Source organism: Oenanthe melanoleuca, chromosome 3, assembly GCF_029582105.1.
Source record: "Oenanthe melanoleuca isolate GR-GAL-2019-014 chromosome 3, OMel1.0, whole genome shotgun sequence".
Lineage (NCBI taxonomy): Eukaryota > Metazoa > Chordata > Aves > Passeriformes > Muscicapidae > Oenanthe > Oenanthe melanoleuca.
The window spans coordinates 101,713,567-101,739,751 of NC_079336.1; the positions used below are offsets into that span (position 1 = coordinate 101,713,567).

Below are 26,185 nucleotides of genomic sequence, written 5' to 3' on the forward strand. Positions count from 1 at the left end.
ACTGGAAGTTGGGTTGGGACAGCTCATAGATTGTAGGAGACTGAGTCCTTTCTTCCATTAGATATGTTATTAGTGACCAGAGCTTTATTCAGATTAGCAATATTAAGAACTGAATTACATTTAAATCAGCTTCTCTGAACTCTAACTGGGAATTGGGTGTTTTGTTTTTTTTTTCCAATTCACTCTAGGAGATGTGGCTCAAAGACCTATATCACAAGAAAATTGCTCTAAGTTTTAGAAATATAGCTGAAAGGAAGTATTTTCAGCTATATAAATGGTGTTCTATTGCTTTCTGACTAAGTTTTGGAGTTTCACCTTTACAACTACAGGTTCTGTAAGATAGCCAGAATGGTTAAGAAAGTCTGATGACTCAGGAGAGGGTATTATAAGAGTATTTCTGAAATGAGCTTAAAGAAAAATGGGAAAGGCATAAAGTTTCAAATGGCCTGCTCCAAAGGAAGGTATGCCATCAAAATATTTTTGTATTAATTTAGGAGTATCATGAGATAAAACAGCAATTGGGGAATCTAAAAATTGAAAACATGTCAAATTTCCCATGCAAGAAATTCAACACAAATTTTCTCCTCAACTTTTTAGCATCAGAATGAGTTGTAAACATTTTTTCTCTAAATGTTTAATGGAAATTAAATATTCCTGCTGGTGTACAGACCCTTAATTTTTAAGCCCTGGTGATCTCCAGAATCCAGGGTATGTGTATGCTGGGCTCTTTGTCTTTAGGAATGAAATGGGCAAGAACTGTCTAGAAGGACCCAAAAGATTAATTCATTTGAATTTAAGGAAAGAGGATTGGGCCAGATCTGTCAACACTTTTTTCCAGACTTGTAATCTCCCATCTCTAAAGACAATCCTGCCACCAGCTCTTTTTTTTAACTGTACCAAACTTGTAAGCTAGGCCTAAATGAGTTAGCTACCATGGGACATGACTCCACCATGGTAATGGGAAATACATCTGAGAGCTGTTAGTTAAAGATTGCTCAGTCATAGCAATACATCCAGAAACTTTGTGGGAATTACAGATAGGAATCCAGAGAAAGTGTATGCTGACTCTCATTATGTGCATGCTGGGCATGTAATACAGAAGCATCTTTGTGCCTCTGAGAGATACCATGAGATTTCTGTAATTTTCAGACACTGCAAGAAAAGCACAAACCAGCATTTTTCTCTTTGCATGAAGCACAGAGGTCCCATTCATGCAGCAGCTACCTCATCCAGAGCACGTAATTTCCGCTCTACAAAAGGGCTGGGGATTTTCAAGGGAATTTCTGCTTTGCAGCCCATTTGATATTTTTGTGTCTTAATTCACCTCACAGCTCAACTTGAATGTAAACTATAGCAGGTGAGAGAATCTCACAGCTGTTGAGAGAGTTCTAATCTGCCTATACAGTTGGGACAAAAGTTAAGAGCTAGAAGAGAACAAAAAAAGGCAGAGGTGCATACATTACACTGGGATAAATAAATGCACAGCTTTGAAGTCAGTGGACCTTTGGCAGTTTACCCTACCTGTTATTTAACAAACCTGGTAGGCCATGAAGTCTTTCATCATTATCTTCAACATTCTGAAATGTGTTGTATGTTTTATGGACTGGTTTTAACAATCTGTAAAAAAAATGTATTATGCTGTAAATTTAACAGGTAAGCAAGAGCAGATTATAGTACATAAAAAGTGAATTAACACTTCCTAGGGAGTGCATCAGGACTTTTTAATCTGCCATTTTAACTGTTGCAGGAATAGCAATAATTTTGGGTTCTTCTGGTAATAGTTTGGGGGTTTTTTATCAGAGGTTAAGTAGGCAGGGTGTGTCAGGTCTTGCTGGGGGACATGGAGAGGGGCCCATGGGATGGAGCAGATCAGGGAAGGACTTCTCAAACCAGGGCCCATCCCCACTGAAAGAGTAGGGTAAGAGATCTCAGTGGGTGATAGTCAGTTAGCATCTTCTGTCCAAACCATCTAGGGTTCATTTTTCTTCACATAGGGTATTTTCTGGAGAGCTGTGGACTGTTTCTGGTGACATGGATTTCCACAGGTGCCAGCTGTGCATCAAGTCAAAATCCATCCAAAATAAAATACGGTCCCAGTGAGTGTAGCAGTGACACAGCCACTTCATTTATAAAAAGACACTATTTGTGTCATAATTTCCATCATTGTGCATTAATCTTTATTCTCAGTATTTTAAAGACATTTGTGATTTTCATGTGAGGGGAAAAATTAAAATTATTTCAACAGGAAATGGATTCCTGTATGAAATTCCCCTCCCCTTTCAATTTCTGTGTAGCAGCTGCTGTTGCCAGGCTGTCTTTGTTGCTATGGTGGTGGTTTGTGTGCCAGAATTTTATATTCACTCTTCAAGAGTCACCTGATTGAGTGGCTGTGCCACAAAAGTTATCAGGCTCACTCCTAAAGATAAAGGCTGTATCTGACTGCTGTTCTGTATGTATGGCAACTTGTAAAGGAAGCAGATTAAACATAAACAGATTCCAGTGGCCTCTGGCCATGAGCTTAAGGAAGAATTAGCAGATTAATTTTCTCAGTAAATGAGTAACTTGTGCATTTGGAAGGTGTCATTTCTTAGCACACAAAGCAGCTTCACCACACCTTGTGGCAGTCATGTCTCGTTGGGCAGGTGTGAGCTTTGCAGGTGTGACGTGAGAGGAGCTTTTTATCAGGACTGAGCTTTAATCAGAGAGAGGAGGTCACATTTTCTTTATTTCTTTTCTGGAGTTGCTCCATAGAACTTAATGATCCTGCTCCCACTGATAATGAGAGAATAATTTGACCCAATTTAAAATGCAGTTAGGATGATATACTTCTGGTGAAGCTGAGTTTTTATCTTTAATTCCAAATCCTGCAAATACTTATGTTTAACTCTTAGTTAAATGTTCTTAATGTTCAGTGCACCGTTGCAGTGAAGCATTTGCAAGGCTGAGGCCCATGCTTCTCTTCAAAATCTAGAATTATACCAATAAACTCAGGATAGCAAGTGAAATAGAGATTTTTATATATATTTCTCTGAACCAAATTTAAAATAGTATTTTTAGGTTTTAGTGCATTTCTCATATAATTTCACATAGCCTTTCTGTGTAGCTTTTGCTATGTCTTCATTTGACCTGATTTTGGTCGAAGTCATCTGTTAATTATATCAGTTATTGCTCCTCTCCTGATTTGTTTACACACATTTCCAGATGTGTATCTAAAACATTGTGTATGGAAATGCAATATTGGTACCTAAGCCCTTTATATAAAAAAATTATGCTTTACAGGTATTTTGCATTTGAGCAACTTGTATTATGTATGCAAGGCAATCACTTTACTGCCTAGGCTGAGATGTTTGAACCTAGAGAAATGAAAATATCCTGAAGTAGTTCTTGCAGTGACATGAGACCATCTGATTTGTGTGATTTGGAATAACGACTTGAGTAAGCCTATTGCTAAGTGGGTTTTTTTCTAACACTACATCTTTTCTTCACTCTTGGAACTGAAAAAGGCTGAGTGAAGAAGAAATAGAAGGTAGGTATTTAGATGTTTAACTGTAGCTTTGGAGGAAGGTGTCTGGCTTTTCTTTTGTGAGGCTTGGTCCAATCATTTAATGGCAAGATCTCCGTAATCTTTCTGGGTGTACCAATCCTGCTGAGTGTAGCTGGTTTCCAGGTCACTGATCCCAAGCTTTGTGGCAAAGGAGCTAGAGTGAGACACCCTGAATTTGTGTTTGCAATATGCACTAGATACTAAGAAGTGTGTTCCTTGCTGGAGCAGATGCCAGTTAAGCAATAGCAGTAACACATGAGCCAGCTCTCTGGGTTGAAGCTAAAATTCCCACTGGTTGCTCAGAGCCCAGGATTTCAGCACAGGCTGAATCATAAGCACTTTGCAGAGCTGTTGTTTAAAAGGCCCAGGCATAGTGCCATTTCCTTTTGTGCTGCCTCTTTCTTTTGATGGAAAATTCATTAGATACCTGCCATATAAAAGGCACATTGCTCTTCAGATAAAAACCATCAGATTAAAATACTCAAGTCTGAAAAACCACAAAATTGCTCCAGACAAAATCTTCTACCTGTGATGACAGGCATCAGTATCAGAGCTTACCCTAATCCATAGGGCAACTTCTTCCACATTCAGCTCAATGGTTTCTGGGAGTCTATGAATCCTGAGTCATGAATCCTGAGTTATCATAAGTTGTGATTTGTTTTTCCCTAACAAAGACAGCAAATGAGGTCAGGCCAAGTGCAAGTGGACTGTAGATTTGTTGAGAAAAGTGTCACAAGAAGTAAACCCTGGGAAGGTTTACTTCTTCCCAAGATCTGATTTCAGTAAACTGCTGGGAATGCAAGAGCTTAAAGGATCATGAGTAAGTACTGTAGCATCAGTACTCTCTGCTTTTATTTTCTGGGAATTGTAGTAGTGCTTTCATTCTCTTGTATGCTATATGAAATGAGATGAAAAGGCAGTTGTGAAAATGGCCTTGAAAATTTCTCCCTTTCCCCCCATAATGGGGCAACCCCAAGTCAGTGCAGCCAAAGGCAGAATTGGTTGTGTCTTTAAGTCATGGCAAATGGGAATTAAAGCACAGGGAGAGAGCAGGCTCACATCCTGACTGATGTGACACCCACATTTGCACAGAAGGTTAATAAGAACAAAAAATAGATGAAATGGGTTAATTGGCCTTGAAATGTGTACGCTGCATGCATGGGCTATCGTAAAGGAGCAGATTCACCTCCCACTAAAGGCAATGTAAAGTTTTTTATTGAAGGGGAACAATCTAGAAAAGGCCCAGAGGGAAAGCTTTAGCAACTCTTTATAGTAAGAGCAAATCAGCAGTTCAATATGCCAGCACTGTAGCTTTTTATTAAAAAAACCAGAAACATCTCTGCACTCAGATTGAAGAAAAAATACTTAATTTGGAGGAATATTTCAAAACAATGCTAAGTTAAAAATACATAAAAAGGTTTTTGTTTTTCTTCTATGTCCTCTGCTTTTTCTGTAGCAGGAGTTTGGCCTGCTGCCCCTAAATCCCAAGGGTCAGTTGGAAACCCCTACAGAGAAATTAGAAATCTCATGCGCTGTGTCATCTGATGCTTTATATCTCTTTGATTGCACAGGGGCTTTAACAGAGAGAAGGTCATTGGTGGAGCACATATAACTTCTTCAAAAACATTTCCTTAAAACCTCTGGATTTAGAATTTTGCTGGGTGAGAGGATGATTTGCCGTCTTTATGCCTTTTGAGTAGAGTATATCTAAAACTGAATTAAGGTCACATGCCTTTGTTCTGAGGAAGCCCCTTCATCTTAGGAGATCAAAAAGCTGTGGTAAAGCAGTTGCTGTGTATTTAAAGTGTCATGCTTTGGGAATTGTTTGTGCTACTCTTTCGATTAGAAGTTGCTCTTTTGGCATCACTGTGCAGGCTCAGTGCTGTCCCTCTGCTTTTGCAATAACTGCTCCCTCAAAACTCAAAGTTTCCCTCAACATGAGGGAGAGAACTTGTAAGCTGAAGGTGGCAGAGCACAGTAACAGCTGCCTAGGGAGGCTGTGGGGTCTCCCTCTTTGGAGACATCCCAAACCCACCTGGCTGTGTTGTCACCTTCTCCAGGTGTGGAGGAGCAGGGGTGTGGGACTGGGTGGTCTTCATAGGTCCCTTTCAGCACCATCTAATGTGTGATTCAGTGCTCACCCCCTTTGCAGCGCTCCTGGCCACATCCCTCAGCGGGACGAGACGCAGGGACACTCACTCTCGCTCCCTTGCTGGGCATTTCGGCGCGGTGCCGGAGCCCCACGCGTGCTTCCCGCGGCGGGAGATGGCTCTCCCATTCCCAGCCTTTCGTTGCCGTCCCTGTGCGCTCCTGAGGAGCCGGGCGGTGTTGGTGCCCAGGAGGCGGCGGTGGCCGTGGCCGGGAGGTGGCGCCGCGGCGCCGCCGGCGCTGCCCTGGGCGCGGGGGAACCTCGGGGGCCGAGCCTGGCGGGGCGGGAGGAGGAGCGGCGGGGAGGGAGGGAGCGGAGCGGGCAGCGCCGCGGCTCCGCGCCCTGCGTGCGTGCGTGTGTGTGAGGGGAGCGGGCGGGCCGGCGGTATATAGAGGATGTGCCGCCGCATGGCTCGCCCCGGCCGCTGCCGCGCCAGCTCCTTGGGCCAGCGCCAGTGAAGCCGCTCGCTCTCGCCGCCTCCCCGCCCGCTCCCGGCGCCTCCGCCGGCCTCTCGCCCGGGTTTCCGGCGTCCCTCCTGCAGCGGCCGCTTCCCGCGGCTCCTCCGCGCCGGGGCAGAGCGAGCGCGTCCATGCGGTGCAGATGGCCGGGGCACAGCCAGGGGTGCACGCTCTGCAGCTCAAGCCCGTCTGCGTCTCGGAAACGCTCAAGAAAGGCGTCAAATTCGTCAAGTGGGACGATGTGAGTACCCTCCGCTTCCCCCGGCAGGGGCACGGCGGGGTTGCGGATCGATGAGGTGGGAGGGCTCCGGGCCCTGCCCTCGGTGCGGAGGGCAGGTGCGGGGCGGCGACAGCGCTGTCCCCGCCGTGTGCTGTCCGATTCGAGCCGCGGTGTCGGACCGGCGGCTGAATGCCGGGCAAACTTTCTCCGAGGGCTCTCCTGCCTGATTGCGCTTGGCCGGTCGGTGCGAGCTGTGTTGAGCTGGCCCCTTTCGCGAACACCTTCCTCTCCCGCCTCCCGTGTTTGTGTGCGTGTTGCCACCTCTGTCCTCATAACATAGTTGTTTCAACCTGTTCTCACGTTCCATCTGCTGTCTCCTCCTCCCAGCCTCTCCTTTTCTTTCTGGCTCCTGCTCCTGTCGTTGTCTCTCTTGTTCTGGTGGAGTTGTCGAGCCCTGGATGTGTTCTCCCAGGGCTCGCAGTTTGGGTACCCTTGGTCAGTTTACTTTCTCCGCAGAAGATGCTCTTCTTTCTTGGCTCATTAAGGCATGAGACTTGCCTCAGCATAATATCTGCTTTCCCTTACTGCTTGCTGCTTCCCAACCCTTTACGTTTGTATGGCCTCATGTAGGAAAGGAGTGTGGTTGCCCCTTCAGCTTTGGTAGAGAGCTGGGATTTCTTTCTTGGCATGCTGGTCATGCCCGGGACAGTTTCAGGGGAAAGGAGAGCTAAACAGAAGAGTTGCCTTGTTCTAAGCCTGCAGAGAAGGAAAGCAGCATGAGTCCTCTGCCAGCTTTTGCTCCGGCAGTACAACACCGGGTGTTGTGTCTCAGTTGAAGCAGGTGCCCCAGAAAGTCTGTGTGTGAGTGGTGTCTGGAGGCACAGAGACATCGTGAGACTCGAGGTGTGGTGGAGAAATTGTTGGGGAAGACGGCAGGCAGTCTGAGTGTCAGGAGGATTGTTGAGAATGAGTTGTTTTCAGAGCTGTCTTGTTTTTGCTGTGAGCTTGGTTGTGCTAAAGACATCCACAGTAACAACTGGAGGGACAGCAGCGAGGGAGAAGGAGCAGTTCATGTGTAACCACTGTTCCTGGCTTATTACATCTTGCTCTTTTGCCATTGCTTTCAGCCTGTCCAGCAGCCAAAGGTGTGAGCCTGACCCCTGTAAACCTGTGATAAACACTCTCAAGGAGAGAGGGAACATCAAAAACCAAACAACTTGTGGTGTGAAGTTTTATTTACAGTAATGAGCTTACACATTTTTAAAAGGCTCAGCAAACTGACCTTGTCTGCAGTACCAAACAGTCGCTTGATACCGGTTCTTTATGTTCAGAAACTATGACTTGCCTGAGAAAACGTTTTCTTTTGGTTGACATTTTCCTTAGGATAGGAAAAGGCAGCCTTGTCATTGCAGTTATTGTTTTATTTTTGGTAAGCGACCAAGGAATTTCCGCGTGTATACGCAGAGGTCAAGCTAACAATGATTTGAGTCTCCAGACTGAAAGTCCAAGTCATCAGGCAACAGTTTAAATTATTAGAGTGCTATTTCCAAAATAGTAATTGTCTAGATGGAATTAAAAGATGAAGAGTTGTTCTCCATGCACATTGGATGTTCACTGCATCACCTGCCTGCTATAGACTACTTGGTAAAAAGATGTAAAATTTTAAAGCTAAAGCCTGCAGTGATAAAACATGGCTAAATTCTGGAGAAAGACCTGTATTTTGGGTTAAAGGTGTACACAGGTGTACTGGAATATGTGACTGAGTTGAGTCCTGTTCTGTTCAGTGCGTGCTGTCACGGGCAGCCTTGTGAAAGTTCCTGTGTATTTACCACACTGATGAAGAATTCTGGCATTAACTCATTGTTGACCGTGCCTTGTGTGTATATCTGCACATTCCCACCCCTCAGCTCTCCTTGCCTTGCCTGTAGTGTTCTTAGCAGTGGAAGCCTTCAAAATCCAAGGTTTCAAGGGAAGGGAGTCTCCTCTGCCCCTCTGGCTATGTGAAGGCATTTAGACAAATGCATGTTCAGTGGCTTTGAGAAGTGTTTGCCATGGAGTAGCCAGTAACCACTTTGTAGTCTTAGTTTTCTGTGAAATTAATCTGCTGGGGTATTTTTTAAAAGGATGGTGATGAATGTGAACCTCTGGTCTCTGATGTAATAAGCATGCATGAACTCACTAGTGAAAAATAGGCTCTAATAAGTAGTAGTAGTAGTAGTGAACTGCAACATGTAACTGTAAAATGCAGTTGATCATAATGAGTACTTTGGCTCTGCTGTGCTACCAGGGCTCTTCAGAAAAGCCAGGCTCACACACTGTTGTTTACTGTGCATCACTTCTTTTCACTGTGTATAAGAGTGGGAGTTCAGTCCTTCCACTTCGCCTGTGCACTGGGGCAGCCTCTATCCTCTCCTTGTTGTTTCTGTCCCTGCTGTTTCGGGTTGCAGTTTAAAGATGGTCCTGCTGACTTTGCTTTGAGTTTCATGAAGCAGAAGTGATTGTTGTGAATTCTTGTGACTTGTACTAAGTTTCAGCCCAGAACAACGTTTTTCTAGCTGAGATTTAAACCACTGAGAATTTTTTAAAGGGTCTTTTTAAATGGGAATGCTGGAAGCATTCAAACCAGAGCATGAGAGGCATTTAAGGAATTTTCATGTTGTGTGGAGTAACATTACAGAAAGTGTTTACCAGGTTTGAGAAGGACACTGTGGCAAGGTGTGCAGAACAGTCTGACAAAAGCTGTGGTGATACAGACTTGAAAACCATTCTGTGTATGGGCTTCCCATCCTGAGCCTCTGGTAGTAGCTCTGTGCCTGATCAGTAACTGAGGTGCTGATAGCAGATGTGGTACTGACAAAAAAAACCATGAATCAACTCTCTGTGGAACAGCACTGAAATCTGCTGCATGTCACCCACGAGCCTCATCCAGTGCCTGCTGCCCCTGTACTCTAGGGATGATCCAGCTGCTAAGGGAAATGCTGTGCCTGAGCTTGGTGAAGTGGAGAGGAGGAGGAGGTCACATCAGCCACTCCACATTACAGACAGACAGGTGGAAGGCTTGGAATTCCATTTATTCTGCAGATTGTCTTCAGTTTCTAAATTGAAAACCCATTAGGATCCATTAAGATGTTCTGGCTTTGCAAGACAAGTCACTTTTTCATGCCTTGGGATTGTTCCCACCATCCAATGCCTAATACACTGTTCACAAATTCCATTTGGGATCAGGGTGTAAAGCACTAAAGTCAAACAGATTATTGTTGTCTTGTAACTTTACTTTTCCTCACACTGTTTCTGTTGTATTCTGTAACAGTATTCCAGGTCAGAAAGCAAAGTTTAGAATTACCCATTGCTCTTGATGTGTACTTTTGGGATCACAAGGCACTGAGCAGAAATAGCTGCTCTTACAATCTGTACAAGATAAATGTAGCTGATTGCTTCTGTCTTTTTTGTGGCTGTATCTGTGTGTGTGCTTGGTTCAGATGGTAGTTGGCTGAGCTCTTGCTTCCCCACGTTGTTTCTTGAGTTGAGCCTCTGTAGCTACTTCTCCCTGACTGCTGGTCTGGCTTTCAACAGCTGTGCTCTTGTATTCCTAGAGAGAAGTGAGAGAAGGGTAAGGCTTGGGATGAACTGGCTTCATCCCCTCTGCTGTGATGATCCCAGGTTATAGCAGCTTTTTCCTGATGAGAGTTTAAAGTATAATAAGTTAATATAAATATTGAATAAATAAATGAAGTTCACAGGTGAAACTTTTTTGATAAGTGGTTAAGCTTAATGTAGCAGAATGTGTTGCTAGGCTGATAAGGGTAAGGAAACTTGAGTATAGAGAGCAACTTCTCCCAGGAATTGTCTATCCTCCAGGGCTGAAATCTGCTCTGGCTGACTTCTTTCCTTGTTTTTGTCTGGCCTGTAGTGGGAACAAGATAGACATAACTGAGTCTTTAAGTAGCTCAACAGCCAGAGCACAGCTGAGCTGATATTTTCTGGGAGCTGTAATTGGCACACTGTAGCAAGTTAAAATGATGGTGTATGTTCAAAAATAGGTTTGTTTTCATTTCTTGCTTAAAGGCTTTCTTATCTTCCCTAGTGATAATATGTACTTTGCATAAAGATTTTGACTGATCTCTCTGTGGCTCACACTATTTGCTTTCACTTTTAAGTTAACTATATTGCTAAGGTGAATTCTACCTAAATTGAGGGCCAAGATTCCAATTTTTTAGCCATATTTTTTTTCTAAGCATTGGATTACTGCAGCAAACCTCCTGACAGGTATCATTGCTTGGAGGCTACAGAACTGCCCCAGGTGTGCAGCAAGATGAAACCCAGGTCTTCTAAGATTTTTTTTAATGCCTTTCTCTTAGAGCACTTTGTCTTAATAAAGCATTTTTGAGCTCAGAGTGAATGCTCTGCAAATTTGCAGGCTTCTTAATCTGTTAGGAATGCTTTAAAGAACATTATCAGGAGTATCCCCTTTAACTTTACAAGTAAACATAACATCAGGGCATCTTTATTCTGGATAAGCTGAGATGAAACAAATAAAAGACTTGGAATTTTTCAGAGGTTATTTTAAGTAACTTTTCCCCCCCTGCCTTTTTTGTTTGTTTTTAGACTGTGCACAAGCCTGCCACTCCAGTACATTAGTGAGGACATAAAAAATGGGCAACCATTGTTCTGTGTGTATAAAACTAAAACAATAAGCTGAAGAGTTTATTTTTTTTTGTGAACACTTTCAGCCTGGAGTGAAGAGGTCAAGTCTGACATTGTAGAGTTTTTGTTGTTTCTTCTTTGTTGCTGATCTTTATGTAGTAAACAAGTATCAGCTCTTGGCTATTTAAAAGTATTTTATCTTGATGAGTGTAAGTTGTGGTTTTGGTCTTTTGCAATACAGGAGATTCAATTCACAATTTTTAGGAGTTAATATTTATTAAATGGGAAAGCCAGAACTTGTTGGGAAGCTCTTTATAACTTAAGTGTTGGGGGGGAAAATAAGATTTTGGATCTGCTGCAGATTGATTAGATGCCTGCCTGAGAAGATCTGATGTTCTAGTCATAGATGACATCTGTTAGTGGAGTTTTGGAGCCTTTTGGAGTGCTGGTGGATACATGGGAAAGTGAAAGCCAGAAAACAACTCCTAAATAAATGAGCATTCCTTGGGCAAGGGAAGATTAACTGAGTTTGGGTTGTGCACTGTGTTTTTTTGTTTTTTTTTTTTTTTTCTTAACAAAACTTGGAGTGAAATAGTTAACACACAGGTAACTATTGCAGTCTATTTTTAACTATGCAGTCTTTATTCTATTATAAAGTAAATGCTTCATAAGCACATTTTAATTTATTTTCAGGAGACCCACTAAATGACAAAATGCTTCCAGTTTTACTGTTGTAGATCCAAAACAAGACCAACATTAAACTTTTTAAATCTGTTATTAGATACATTGGACCTAATTTTCAGCCTGCAGTGCCATACTGTCAGATGTTCAGAATGCCTCTCCAGTGATTTCAGATAAGTTTGATCTCAGCATCTCTGAAAATTAGAAAATGAAATGTGAAATTATAATTCCAGTGTTATCTCAAAATAAGAAATGTAGCACTTATGCTGATGAGCAGGCTGTTTTAAGTTATTTTCTCAGCATCACACAAGAAGTCTTCAGCCATGATCAAAATCTTCCTGGTTGGCATTTCACTGCCTTTGCTCTAAAATTCTCCTTTTTTTTTTTTTTTTTTTTTTTTTTTTTTTTTTTTTTCTCCCTTGACTGTTTAGCTTGCAACATTTAAGGACTCATGCAAACAAATGCAGTGAGGGGATCATTAGCTTGAGTGTGAGGATGTGCTGAGAAATAGGTTGGGGTAGAACAAACTTCTGAGAAATCCACTCAAGACAGATCTTTGAAGCTTGCAGTCTGATCAGCAGAATGACAATTTCTGTCCTGTGGTGCCATCACCAAAGTTTCTCCAGGGTTTAACAACTCTAATAGGGAAGGATATCTTCTTGCATGTTCCTGTTGAGCAAGTGGAATTTCATTTTACAGTTCTGTAAAGATCAATTCTAGTTTTGATATTTTTGTCCTTTCAGCACTCATTTCACCTTCCCCAATGCTTTCTTCTTTTCAGCCTGTGCACTTGTGACAGATTTGGTTCCTCTGCCCTAAGTAGAAAAGGGCATCTTTATCCTTTCAGTTTATTTCAGGTTTTCACTGCAAATGGGATGGGAACTTTCTCCCTTTCACTTGCAGTTCAGCTGTCAGCCTGAAGAAGTTCATAGTTGTGACTGTCAGGGTAATCCTGTTTAGTTCCAGTCTGAGTACATTGTGTATTATGGAATTCACAGCTCACGTGTCTGCTGACCTTGTGGAAACTGGAGTTCTGCTATCCCTTCTCCTTTGCACCTTCTCTGCTTCCCCCAGGCCTGGGATTCACCTGATTTATGGGTGGCAAGAGCTCTTTTTAGGGACTGTCCTCACATCTCACACCTTTGCTCAACCAGATTTTAGGCCCTTTGGCCAAAGTGAAAGAAATGTTCAAGAATATATTGCCTCTACCAGAAAGAGTCTGTATTTCTTAGCTTTGTGTGTCAAAACATTTTGGCAGAAATTTTCAAGAAGATTCAAGCAAGTGAAATAATGATGTGCAAAAGTTTTCAGGTTATATTTGGCCATGTTCACTGTCTCTGAAAATCTGAGGCAAGCCCAGGAAAGAACAGTCAGCCTTAATAAGGCAGTGTCATGAGCCTCATCTGTCAGAAGAGCTGAGGACAGGGGCTACTCTGCTTTTCTTTTTTAAATCTGTTGATGTGAATTTTGACTGCAGCTGTTTTAGAAACATCATTATCTATATGTGATTTATTAAAACACAGGCTCTTCTGGCTCATGGTCACAGAGTAAAAGGTTCCATCTGATGCACAGCCAGGTCATGGTGGTGCTCTGATATATATAGTCAGACAGGAGCTAACCCAAGTTTTCATCCTCTTCACTAATTATCTTTGTATGACCATCTTTACTGGTCTGTAGTAATGAAATGGAGGTGGCACTTTTTGTTCACTGGTGTTAAATGTAGTCTGAGGGATTCACTCTTAAAATCAGACCTTGAAACCTTTCCCTGGCAGCCTTTTAATTATGGATTTGTCCATTGATCCTCTGAGCTTGTGTTCTGCTGTGCCTGGCTGCTGAGGATCCCAAAGTTCCTTGTGGCACTTTCTGGGTCTAAAGTTGAAACCTCTTTATTTAAAAGTACAAACCAAAGAATATTGCTAATGCAGGATCTGAGGTTGGATAGCCAATTAGGGGGCAACTTAGTGGAGTAAGTATAGAACAGCCACATTACTCATTTGAGGCTGTGGAATTGGAGGAAAGTGGAGAATTGGCCCTAAGTCAACCAGTAAAAAGGTGGAGAACTTGTAAAGGTGATATTAAAAGCCCTTCAAGAAAATTATTCTTATAAGCTGAGGCTGGTGTGAAGCACAACACACTGGGACAGCCAGGTTAGGGGCCGCTCTCTTCCAAGGAATTTGCAGGAGCAGTCTCCTGCAAAGTCAAGTCACTGCTTGGCATGAGCACCCATGGGTGGCATTTAACATCTGCACCAAACATCTGCACCATTGTGTGGAACATTCTCCCTTTCTCTTTTACTGGACCTCTTCTGGTCATCTCCTCCTGGACCTTTTTTATCTGCTTGGAAGTGTCTCAGGAATCTGGCTTGCTGTTTGATTTGCTGATATCCAGAGGAATGGATATAGGATATAGGCTACTCTCCTTCTACACATTTAAATGTGTTAATTTACAAACCTTCAGCTTTAGAGATAGGCAGCACATTTTTATTTCCTGTTTTATTCTCACTTTTGGATCTGAGTGGGTTAGATGAGATATGAATGTCTGCTCTTGATTTGTTTGTCCTTGAAATTTTATTTATTTTAGTTTTCCTCCGTCTCTGTTACATCCTGTTCCTTAACCTTTTTCCTTCAGAGTTGTGTGTTGTTGGTCAGTTTGTTCAGGAGAGTTATGAGGTCTGCTCTTTGGGTGAGGAAATTGAATTAATGGACTTCAGGATACTTATAAGTGACTGCAGGTGTGTCTTACGGGTCATAAACCACAGTCTTTTTAATAGTACAATAATGTTTGTAAATAAATGCACCAGACAATCCTTGGTTGAAGCAAATAGCTATCTCAGAGCCTTGAACTGCTGCTGTTCTTGAATGTATTGTAAAAGGGGCTTTTCAGGAGTGTTTTTGATTATTTCCTGCCTTTGCAGAGTAGTACAAAAGGAAGAGACCTGTCCCAGGTAACAAAGGACTGTGCTTTTCTCTGGAGTGGGTGGAAGGACTTGCAGAGCTGACTTCAGGAGTTTATTCCTATTCCTCCACACCCAGAACAGAGTGTGGCATTTGATGTCAGGGATTTACAAGAGTGATAATTAACTTGTAGAACATATAAAGCATTATGCACATGGCTTTTATTGCTGCTGTATGGAAGAGTTCTTAAGTCACATGTTGCACAAATACATGTGCAGAGTGATTCTCAGATCCTGTGACAGTCTGAGGTTCTCATGTTCATCAGCACATTAATTGTGCTGTGCCTAATATCAGAGTAGTAGAGTTTAATTAAACCCTAACCCAAAACAAAAACCCCAAGCAGCTTTCTGGAGCAGAGATTGCCAGACTAAGGCTCACCCTGTTGTGATGAAGTTTCCTTTAGGCCACCTAATAGATATGGAAGGTTCTTTGCCTTCATCCTCTGTTTTCTTGAGTCTGATTTTAGTCAACATTTTAAAACCCACATGTATGAAAGTATTCCTCTGATAGCTATGTCATCAAACACACTTTGGTTTGAAGCAACCAATCTGAAATTATTAACCAGCAAAATCAGTTCATCCTAGACATAATTGCTTTGTGTGTTTCCCATCACTTCCTTCTCTTTCCCCCTGAAATTGCTTATATTTCATGCGAAGGACTCTCTTTATCTTGGCTAATTTTTATGTTTTCATGCACAGGCTGCATCTGATACAATGAAATAACTTAAAAAAGGATAGTTCTGTCTCCAGAGCAGGGATTTTTTTTTTTTTCTTTTTAAATGGTGGGGGTCTAAGAACTTTTTTTAGGTGCTTGTGGATGCAGACTGATTTCTTCAGGGTCTGATATATTTTAAAACCAAATTTGCATGTTGTATTAAACAGCATCCAACTCTCAGGTGTAGAAGATTTTAAAAACTGTGAAGAAATGAGGGGAAAATAACATTCTACAGAATCTGCATGTCTATTCTCTTAGGGAAAGGGCAGTGTTTTAATGAAGGGTCAGTGGTGCTTTTGGCAGAGCTCTGGGCCCACCTGGGACATTCCCATGGCACTGGCACAGCCACACTTGTTCCCAGCCTCTGTAAACTTCTGTGGCCCTTTTTCAGTGTCAGTGCACCTCTGGACAGATGCTCAGCCTGGATCTTGCAGTTATAAAAAACCCTTCTGCACTCATTGAAGGATTTCATCTTGTATTTCCTTTTAGTGTAGAACCTGCCCTTCAATTTGTTTCTCTTGTGCTGAGATAAAAATATGCTTGATGCCATTTTATTCTTTCACCTTGTTGTCCTGGCTGGTTCTGGCTTTGTCACTGAGCTGCTTTGGCTCTCAGTTTTCCTAGCTGTGAACTGGGAGTAGTTAATTTCCCTGTTTCAGGAATGCACATTGCTGGGAATTTAGTGCTGCATCGGGAAGGATTGTACTGGTGACAGGATACAGACAAGAGTTCTTGCATCAGAAATGCCACTTAGAGAAGTTTTATTTTTTTTATTTATAATAAAAAAATTTATATTTCCATCAACTTTCATTGTGTTCATATGCTGCAGTTAAATATGGTTGATTTAAATTTGAACCTATTACAGCCCATTTGTTTTCCTCAAAGCAATATAGACTGACCTCACACATTACTGCTTTGGAAATAGGTGAATGTTGAAGCTATAAAATACCTGTAGCACTTCAACAGAAATATAAATCCTTTCTGAGGAGGCACTGTGTGTTTAGCTTGGCTTAGGCAATTTTTCTGTATCCTTTTTTCCCTTCTGTGCCCCTTCTATAACTTCTAAATTGAGTTTGCAAATTGGGTAGAGGTCTTGAGACAGCAGTGTCTTTACAGATGTCATTAAAAATCGGAGAGACAAAGAGGAAAAATCCTATTAGGAGCAGGCTGCAGTGATGTTAAGTATTGCTAGGCACTAGGGAACCCTGATATAAGAGATGTGATGAACTCCCATCTGTGGAAAAGGCTTGGATTAGAGCTTGTGCCTCCTGAGTCAGGCACTGCTGTCAGTCAGAAGACATGAATTTGTAGGTAACAAAGCTGCCTTGCTCATGCTACTAAGAAATGGGTCTGTTTTTAAATGACCTGAGCTATGGATGTCACTAGACTAGAAATGTTTTCAGCTAGTTGGAAAATGAGGTGGAATGTAGATATATTCCTATTATTACATTTTTCATGGTTTGATTTAAAAAAAATTTTAATGGAATGTTACTGACTAAAGTGTTAAGGTAAAGAATGCTATTCCATGTTTTCTAGGCAAATTCAGCATTTATAAAAGTAAATTTTATAGGTAGTTATTGTTGATGTCTGAAGGTGAAGTTAGATCAAGGTGGGCAGTGGACACCTTTCTATAATGCTTTACTGTTTGGGCTCTGGTTTGACATTCAGTGTGTTATGCCTGTTTAACTTCATTTACTTACAGCTTTTCTGGGTTAACTCCATGTGTTGACAAGTCTGGAGTTATTAGGTGCTGTCTTCACAGTAATGGAAATACATTATGTCAGAAAAATGGAGATAAGGCAGGTGATACTAAATTCTTTCAGTGACATCTTGCTAGTGATACCTTCAGGGTAATTTCTAGATGTTGCAATTCATTAACACGGATGGCAAAGCAGCTTGTGCATAATTATGTGTTGTGTGTGCTGACACAGATTTTTTTGTTTGTCCTTTCTCTGCCAGGACTCCACTGTTGTGACTCCAATTATCCTCCGAACAGACCCACAGGGATTTTTCTTCTACTGGACGGATCAAAATAAGGTAAGAAAGAAGTTTCCAGCTCCAGAATGGTTCTTCCTTTTCTCTGTTCTGTGGTGTGCAGTCCTGGCACAGCATTTTATCTGCATGTCTTCCTCTGCACTTCTGGAGAGCAAAGACAACAGGCCTGTGGCTCATCCCTTGGAGACATGGATGGAAGATTTGGTAATTTCCAGCCATGAACATGCTGGGATGCCTGGTGAGGTGTTCTGGCAAAGACAGGAAGGATCCATTTGGGATGCTGTTGTGGTTTTTAGTTGGCTTCTGCACATTGAAGTTTTATTTGCTGTGCATGGCAGGCCCAGAATTCCCAGAGGTTATAACTCCCTTTGAATTCTTCCTCCTTCACAGCCACGTGCTCCCTGGCCATGCCTGGTGGGCCACGTCACCAAGTTCTTCCTAATCCTCCCTGGCCACTTTCAAAAACATTCTGGTGTGCTGAGCTCACTCCTGTGGCTGGGGAGCAGTTGGGAAAGCTCCTGGCCTGATTCATCACTGCCCTGCTCCAGTTTCACATCCCTGTCACCCCTCAGAGCCAGCACTCTCCTTCCCAGCTGTTGGAGGCTGGAAACTCAAGAGTGGTCAGCACCCTGAGCACTTGGGTGCAGTTGGTTTCATACTCAGGTTTATAATAGAAAATTAGTGCTGCAATTGTTATTGTAAAACACTGCATTGAAACTGGGAATTGAAGGAGTTTCTGCTTGTCATAGAGATGAATTTTTAAGCTTATCAAGTGCTTGTACTGGTTCCCTGTTGAAAATGGTGTTGAGCTTGGTAGTGCTTGAGCTTTGGCCTTGTGTGAGGCTCTGCCAAAAAACTGAATGTGTACTTGTAGTATTCTGGCTGCAGAAAGCTGCTTTCCCAGTTGTGTAGCTGTTTTTCAGGAGTTCTTGTTGATTTTATGTTTAGATACCAGGGCAAAAATAGCTTGAGGAGATAGCAACCATGAATTGTGCAGGCACATTGAAGAGGCAATTTGCTGTTACATTAGATCGTGTTTATCTTCCTGTGTTTGCTTTTGAGAGGAGATGGAGCACGGTTGTGAGTGAGTGTATTTGGGGATCATATGGTGGAGTTTATAATGAAAATCTTGTCTTTGCCTGTGCAAGGTTGTGGTGGGTAATAGTGAGTTCATCTGTTGGGAGTGCAGAGTTGTTTTAAATTACTGCCCAGAGCAGCCAAGTGAGTGCCCTCAGAAGCTGGAGGCTGTGAGTGATTTACACTGACCCAGTGGCTGTGCCAGGACACAGTGCAACCTTTTGGCTTGTTCCTTCCCTTGCATAAACTAATTGTATAAGCTAAAAAATAACGATGAACTTTGTAAGAATAAGTGGAAACCCAGAGTTGATTGGAGAGTTTATTTCACTTTTAATGTGTTTGGCACTAAGACCTCCTTCAGTTTCCTACTGTTGTCTGTAAAAACAATGTCTAGAAGCAATTCTGTGAAGAATAGCTATTTATAGAATTGTTGTTCCCATATTAATGAAAAAATGTATTTAAAATGCTCAGAGCATTTTTTTTAAAGGTTAGGTATTTATACAAGAGGTTTAAGTGTCAGTTTGATTTTTAAACTTGCAAATCAAGACTCTGTAAAGAGCAAGTGGGATTTTTTTCCTGGTTAATAATTCATGACAACTAGGTGAAGCTTGTTTCTAAACACTATTCTAGCAGTGCCTATTTAAAGAAAGTAAATTTATATCTACTAGGGTGCTAATAATGCAAGGACTGGAAAGGAAATGCCATTTTCTGCTGTTGCAGAGTATTTGGGTTCGTGTTGATTGTGAAATTGCAAATACATGGAGAAAGGAATTCTATAGGAGGTTTTCTTTAATTTCCTTCTCTTTGTGTGAAGTGATCCTGTGATGATAGTGGCACTGTGTGAAGAAATATGAGGACAATACAACCTCTGTGTGATCACTTTCTCTTTTTTCACAATGTTTTTTTTAAGCAGTTGCTTTTGTCACGAGCAAGGCCTCTGCTATTCTCCCTGTGGAAAGATAAGCCTTGCTAAACAAAGTGATGAAGTGGAAGAAACTTGCTGCCAGCTTCCTTGATCAGGCACGTTTTCCTGGGAGCTGACTACAGAAGCTGTGGAGATGAGGCCTGAGCAGCAGCCATCTCTCAAGCCATTTGTGTCCTGTTTGCCAGACACTGTGTGAAACAGTAAATCACTGCCTGGGTAATGGTGTGCTGCTTAAAACAGGAATCTGCCTCCTTTGCTTGCTGTTGGCTTATCAGTAAAGTTGCACAAAAATTACATGAATCACTGGGAGAGAAAAACAAAACAAGCAGAAAACCACTCCCCTGTGCTATATTTTTTTATTTAGCTTAGAGAACTGGTGATTGTAGCCCTGCAGCTTTTCCTAACTCGTTTGCTGGTTAAGCTGTTTCTGGCATGGTTTGCTTGTTCCCTTCCTTTTTTGTTTATTCTCTGTTGCAGGGAAAGGCAAATGAAGTGGGTCTGGACAGTCTTTGAGATTGTTCTTGGTGCAGTCAGAGCCCAAATTCTGGTGAAGATACCTGTGGAGAGTGGCCTTTTTTCAGTGTCACTGACCCCATCTTGTAGCTCTCCATGAGCTGCTGACCCTCCCATGGTTTGCAATGAATGAGCCTGGGTCAGGCTGCAGTGGAGCTGATGAGGGCTCAAAAGGCTGCTGAGGGTTGAGTTTTATGTACATAATCAGTGTGCCTTGTTCACTTGCTTTCCCTTGTAGCTTTCTGATATATTAGTACCACTTTCCAGTTTAGTCTCAGCAGCTCTGTGCTCCTCATAAACAATCCAAGATCTCTAGTTTCAGCCCCATGGAGTTCCTTTCCACTTAGGATATTCCACATGTGAAAGACAATTTCAATTGGGTGGTGATTTTTGTGGTGTGCAGGTCTGTAAATATTCTCCTTTAAGCTCCAATGTTGCAATTTGGTAAGACCCATGTGTTATCCTGCATCATTGCTGTCATCAATAAGGGTAATCCTCCAAAAGCAAGGAATCCATAGCCTTTCCTTATTTTCTGCTAACAGCAGGAACATTTGATACCTTTTGTTTTGAACAGATGGCAGGACAGCTTTCTGATGTTCATTTCATTTTTCAGTATAAAATTCTTTTGTTGCTGAGGATTCTGGAATATTTTCTTCATCTGTATGCAGACTGCTGGTTGATTCCATATTATTACTTGACTGATTCTCAACATGGTTTTTGAAAAGAAAAACTAATTAATGTGGCAAGCTTATGTCTGTTACTTAATTGTTTAGGTAATGCTTCTTAACTACAGTAAATCCAGACAATATTCACTGTGGTGTTGTGTTTTTATTACCTGACTAAAACATAACTCAATTTCTTGGTTTTTTTTGTTTTTTTTTTTTTTAACATGTAATGCCACTTCTTCCCATTTGTTCTTATTCTAGTCATGAGCATGGAAGAAAGATAAATCAAAATTTAACCAGGTGAAGAGAATCTGCTAGAGTAAGGAGGAGTGATAATAAAAAGCATTTCTCAGGAGATGAACAGAGGCTGGAAGCATTTGGTGTATTTAGCCCAGCTAAATACAAAGAGCAGAGCAAAGCTAGATTTCTGTCTATGGATAAATATATTAATGGATGCACAGGCAGACTAGGAGAAGAAAAAGGAATTGTCAGGCAGTTTGTGTTATTACTCCTACATCCTTTGTCTGGAAGTTGCAATCAAAAGGATGTTGGGAGAAGGCACTTAGCCATTGACTCTGAAATTCTAACACTGTGCAAGAAAAGGAGGGAAAGAAGGAAAACAGCAAATTGTTTTTGTGGTGGATCCATTTAGGGGTTTAAGGGTCTGAGGATGGTTAGGATGCTGTCTTCTCTCTCACTAGCACATACTGATTTATTCCCCTTTGCTTTAAAAGCTGAGTAACAGCATGGCATGATACAGAGGATGCAGACCCAGGCTCTTCTGCTGCACCACAGAAAGAGATTTAACAGTCTGTGTTGTGAAACTGAACATAAGTGTCCAGTTCCTGGGAGTCAGCAGCCATTTCCAGTGCCTGTTGTAAACAGATGATGATCTTGTTTGTCCAGAGGAAGTGTTTGTTGAGAAGCTACTGCGAGTGCTGATGCTCTGTGGGAGGGGATGAGGCTGGAGCTTCCCTCCTCAGCCCTTTGCAATTTGAGCAGCAGGACAGCCCAGCCAAGGGCTTTAGCTATGGGGAAAAACAGCTTCAGGGTGTACATGGCACATTCCTACCTCAAGATTAAGTGTGTTTGAGGGAAAATGGGATGGTGAAGCCACAGAACTACTCCTGCTAGGCTGAGGGTCTCAAGGAAGAGAGACTTGATCTGTACAGTTTTTAAATGACAGTTTTGTGTTTTTCAAGGGAGAAAGTGGGGTAGTTGCTCCTCTAACAGGAGCCTGTTTTCATGTGTGACCACAGAACTGGTGCCAGCACGCTGCAGCTCAGCACAGGATGTGAGCTTGCTACAGGAGCTTGGAGCAGTAATCCTGTGCCTCGAGCTCTCTTGTGCCATGAGAGTGCATGAAGTGGTTCTTTATGATAAAAGGTGAGAGGATTTATCTGACTTGGAAGGTCCTTGCCCTTCTTGTGTCCTGATGTGATCCTGAGTTCCTCAGGGCCTGAAAACCCAGCATAGATGATTGAGGGAGTGTGGGAAGTGGAGCCCAAGGGCTGTAGGTAGGATTCAGGAGGATTAGGTTTGGCTTGAGCATGTTTGTAAATTGTGTGGCAATCCCATTGCCCTCATCCAAATGGAAGATGATGTGGCATTTTCCCAGCTGCTGGGGATTTTGTCTCTTATGTAAGAGAGTTCCTTTGTGTCTCTTTGAAGCAGAGCTTTAAAACAATTGGGCCAGTATTTGTATTGCCTTATGTGTCAAGAATGTTTACCTTACATCTCTATATGCTTTCCAATACGTTTGACAAGCATACAACAAAGATTGAAGTTAATATATCAATATTTATAATACACCTGATAATTTAATGAGAATGGAATATTTACTAGTATGAGGTTTAAAAATACCTGCTCCAAATCTCAACTGTTTGGCTTAATTTATTCAAGAGCAAGGTTACTCACTGAAAACATCCAGGAAGTGCATCATTAAACATGTATTCACACTTTTCTCTCTGGCATGTAAACAGAAAAAAAGCTAAATAACTTAAACTTTCAAACTTGAGACTGTGTGATGAATTGAATGAGGAAAAAATGATGCATATGTGTCCTTATAAAGCAGTATTTTAAGATGTGCAGTGAAAATCTCACTTTGCTTGCTCCTTTGTAGCCTCCTTAGCATTTCAGCAATCACCATCCCTTTCTGTTAATTCTGTTTTGTGATGAGTGTTGGGTACATGGATCTCTATCATGTTTTGCCATATGAGATTTGCTTTTGCTTCAGCTGTAGAATGCAGGAGCAGGAATTACTTGTCCTGACATTCTATCAGGCATGAACAAGACTGGTGGAGGATTTTTTGTTGTTGCTTTTTTTTGCATTCTGTATGAGATGCCTTTTATTCTCAGTGCTCTGCTACTTCTGAGGCTTCTCTATGGACTTCTGTAAAAACAAAAAAAACTCTGTAAAAAGAAACTCTAATTTGCACCTGCACATTCTCCAGTGTCAGATGGGCACAAGGGGAAATAATACTGGAACTGGGAATCCTTTTTATCCATAGGGACACTGTTGGTATCAGATCATAATCCTCTCCTGCTGAAGGGAAAGTAAAATTGGTTAATGAATGGGGTTGCTCTAAACTTTCTCCATTCCTGCATGTGTGAACTGAATGTGAAGCTGAAAGTAGGTTGTCCCTGATTTTTGAGATCAGAGGTTGCTTATTGTATTTGATTTGGAAATTTAAGGATAAGGGATTTCAGCTCTGGAAGGCAGAGATGGTTCTGTGGAGGTCCTGCTAATATTTTCCTGCTAATATATGGATGAGGACTTCCCTGGGACAAGGAGTTGTGGTGGAAGGTTTTGTTTCTTAACGACACTGGAAATTGGGAGTGACCCTGAAGCAGACAATGAAGTAATAGTGGTGGCACAGCAAATAATCTGGGTTTTGCAGTTTTTGTGGTTCATGACTTGGAGGTGTTACATCAAGAGGCACCACGGTGGCATTAGGAACTTGAGAACAGTTCATGTTCTTTTCCCAACAACTTAAAAACTGGTATGTGAGTGGAATAAAAGAAGACAGGGAAAGTGGTAGGGAATTGCCACAGACAATTAAAATGGGAGGAAATATTTCATGGAGGTCAGCTTCCCATCAGGCTGCTGATTTAAAGGAAATCTCTCTGCTTTCAAAACATGGAAATTGTTCAAGGCCCATTAGGGAAATGGTACTATATCAAACACAGATCTCTTGTAAGCACTTCCCACTGGTAAATATCTTCCTTCTTGTGAGCGAGGCAGGAATAGGAAATGAAGTGCTGGGTTTAATCCACAACACAGGTCCAGTTGCTGAAGTGAGGAAGCCAAAGAACCTCAGAAAGTGAGGATGACTCTGGGTCAGCCAAATTTATGTACTGCTGAGTTCTTGGGCACTGAGAACAATCCAAACATTTTATTTTATGTGAGAATATTACCCTTGTGTCTATTAAATATGGGTTGTGACTTTCCTGTAAAGATGAGATTGTAGCTTGTCTTTTGTTTAAAAAGACTGAGACTTTTAAGTTTTGGCTGTAGATGGATGTAGATGTCAAAAGTTACAAAAAATTGGAAAGTTGAATTTTTATGCAAGAGATTTTTATGATCTGTCTGCTGGAGGCTGTTTTGCTGTTACAATTTTCAATTTAAATAGCTCAATAAAGAAAGCTGGTGTCCAAGCTGACCAACATCCCCTAAAGTGCCTTCCTGGGGTGGTGTCTGTTTTCTGGCTGAGCAGGGATTGCAATAAACAGAGCCACTGATGTCATAAGCCAGCCTGAAGTCCCTTTTTTGCCTCCTTAATTAAAAAAAGTCTCTTGTGTTCGTGCCTGCAGCTTGTACATTGATTTGGTTAAATGTGCAGCATCAGCTTTGCTGACTGACCTATTATTAGCTTAGTTCAAAAATTGGCTCCTAGCACATCAGCTTTCCTGATCTTTGGAAGGATGGCTGATCTCCTGGTGTGCCTGTTGGATTGACTTCTCCCTAATGCTTCACATCCTGGCTGTTTCCGCTCCCTATTATGCTTTCAGGGTTGTTTTTTTTTTTTTTTTTTGTTTTTTTTTCTTTTTTTTTTTTTTTTTTTTTTTTTTTTTTTTTTTTTTTGTTTTTTGTTTTTTGTTTTGTTTTGTTTTTTTTGGTGGTGGTTTTGTGTTTTTTTTCAGCTGTGGAAGAGAGTGCTCCAGAAAAAAATGATCTTTAAGATCTATTCTGTCTCCATACATATCATCTTCCTGTGTGAACATATGCACTCCCCTACTAATCAGTGCTATGGGATAAATGTGTTAGGAATTTGAGCCTTTTTTTTTTTTTTAATTTGAGGAGTTTGAAAGATGCTCTTGAAATACAAGCGAGTGGCAATAAATGTCAGTTTTGCACTAATCATTGCCTTATTTTACCTAAAGCCTTCTTACCATTAAAATAGTAGATTTGACCCTGCTTCCCTGTCCTGCCTGCTCCTAACAATTCTGGCATTTTACACACTCTGCACACTTTGCAGCTGGCATCACACAGGGCAGAAATGTGTGGTAAAATGTTCAGTGGTAACAGTGGGCTCTGTTGTATCAGACTGCCTTCGTTTTTGATTTGGGGGTTGGTGTGTAAGGACAGAAAGCACTTTGTAGCTTCCTTTCCTAGAGAATCATCTCACTCCTGTCTTTTTTTTTTTAAAGACAACTTGTATTAACCCAGCATTGAAAACACAATTGTAGCTTTAAGTGCTACAAATTATAAGAGTTTTAGGTTCACTGTGTGTGTCTGTATCATTTTTGAGTAATTCCAGCTGTACGGATGCTTTTTGCATTGTCAGTCTCCTGCAGATATTCCACTGGATTAGAAGGTATGTAACATCCATGGGCAGACTCCTGCATTTTTTGTGCTGATGCATCTCCAGTTGTGCTACTTAATCTCTGAGCAAGCTGTGGGAAGTGTCAGATCCCCAAAAGAGCAGAGGCTGTGCCTTCCCATGGCTGTGGTTTGTGCTATATGTGGTGCCAGCAGCAAAGCTCCTGTCTTGCCTTTCCACAGTTAGGGCTCCACACTAGGCAGGCAGGAAGTGAGAATTCATCTTCATTACTACTTCCAGTTCATCTTTCCACATAGGCACGTTCAGCAGTGTAACTTCCTGATGTCCATCCTTTGCTTGTGAACAGAAAACCCAATAATGGGGTTATGTTCTCATCTCTGAGACCAGTTTGTGGTGTTGTAGCTCTGATGCTGAGCTGTTCTTCCTGCACTTAGTGTGGGCCAGGAGCAGGGGCTGCCACGTAGAGAATGTAGATTTGTCTTCATTCATATTCCAGGAACATTTCCAGTGTCTGGATTTTTTTGTGGAGGCTGGCCCGTGCCTTTATCCAAGGTGTGCTGTGCATCATGTGAGAGGAACAGGGTGTTCTCTTGTCCCAGAGAGCTGTTGGTAGCTGGAGAATGTCTGTGAATCCTGACCCTCTGGGGCATGTCAGACACTCAGCTGCCCAATTATCCCAATGCAATTGGGGGTATATATAGCCCTGCTATTTCAAGGCTGCACTCACACATCAAAAGTGAAATTCTACCCCAGTGCTGCATCCCAAAGAGCTTCTTGTGCTGTCTGAGGCTGGGGATTACCAGCACCTCCCCCTGATCCCCAGGCAGGTCACAGTGTGCCTGCAGAGCTTTACTGAGCCTTT

General features: G+C 41.9%; 1 protein-coding gene across 2 annotated transcripts in view; it reads left to right on the forward strand.

Moving 5' to 3' along the window:
- Positions 1-5,969: 5,969 nt before the first annotated feature.
- PLCB1 (phospholipase C beta 1) overlaps positions 5,970-26,185 on the forward strand; it is a 332,313-nt gene continuing 312,097 nt past the window's right edge. For both annotated transcript variants that reach the window (XM_056486829.1, XM_056486830.1), the window contains exons 1-2: positions 5,970-6,392; positions 17,324-17,401. In XM_056486829.1, coding sequence (XP_056342804.1) covers positions 6,294-6,392; positions 17,324-17,401 — 177 coding nt within the window. In that variant the 5' untranslated portion in view covers positions 5,970-6,293. The remainder of the gene's footprint in view (positions 6,393-17,323; positions 17,402-26,185) is intronic.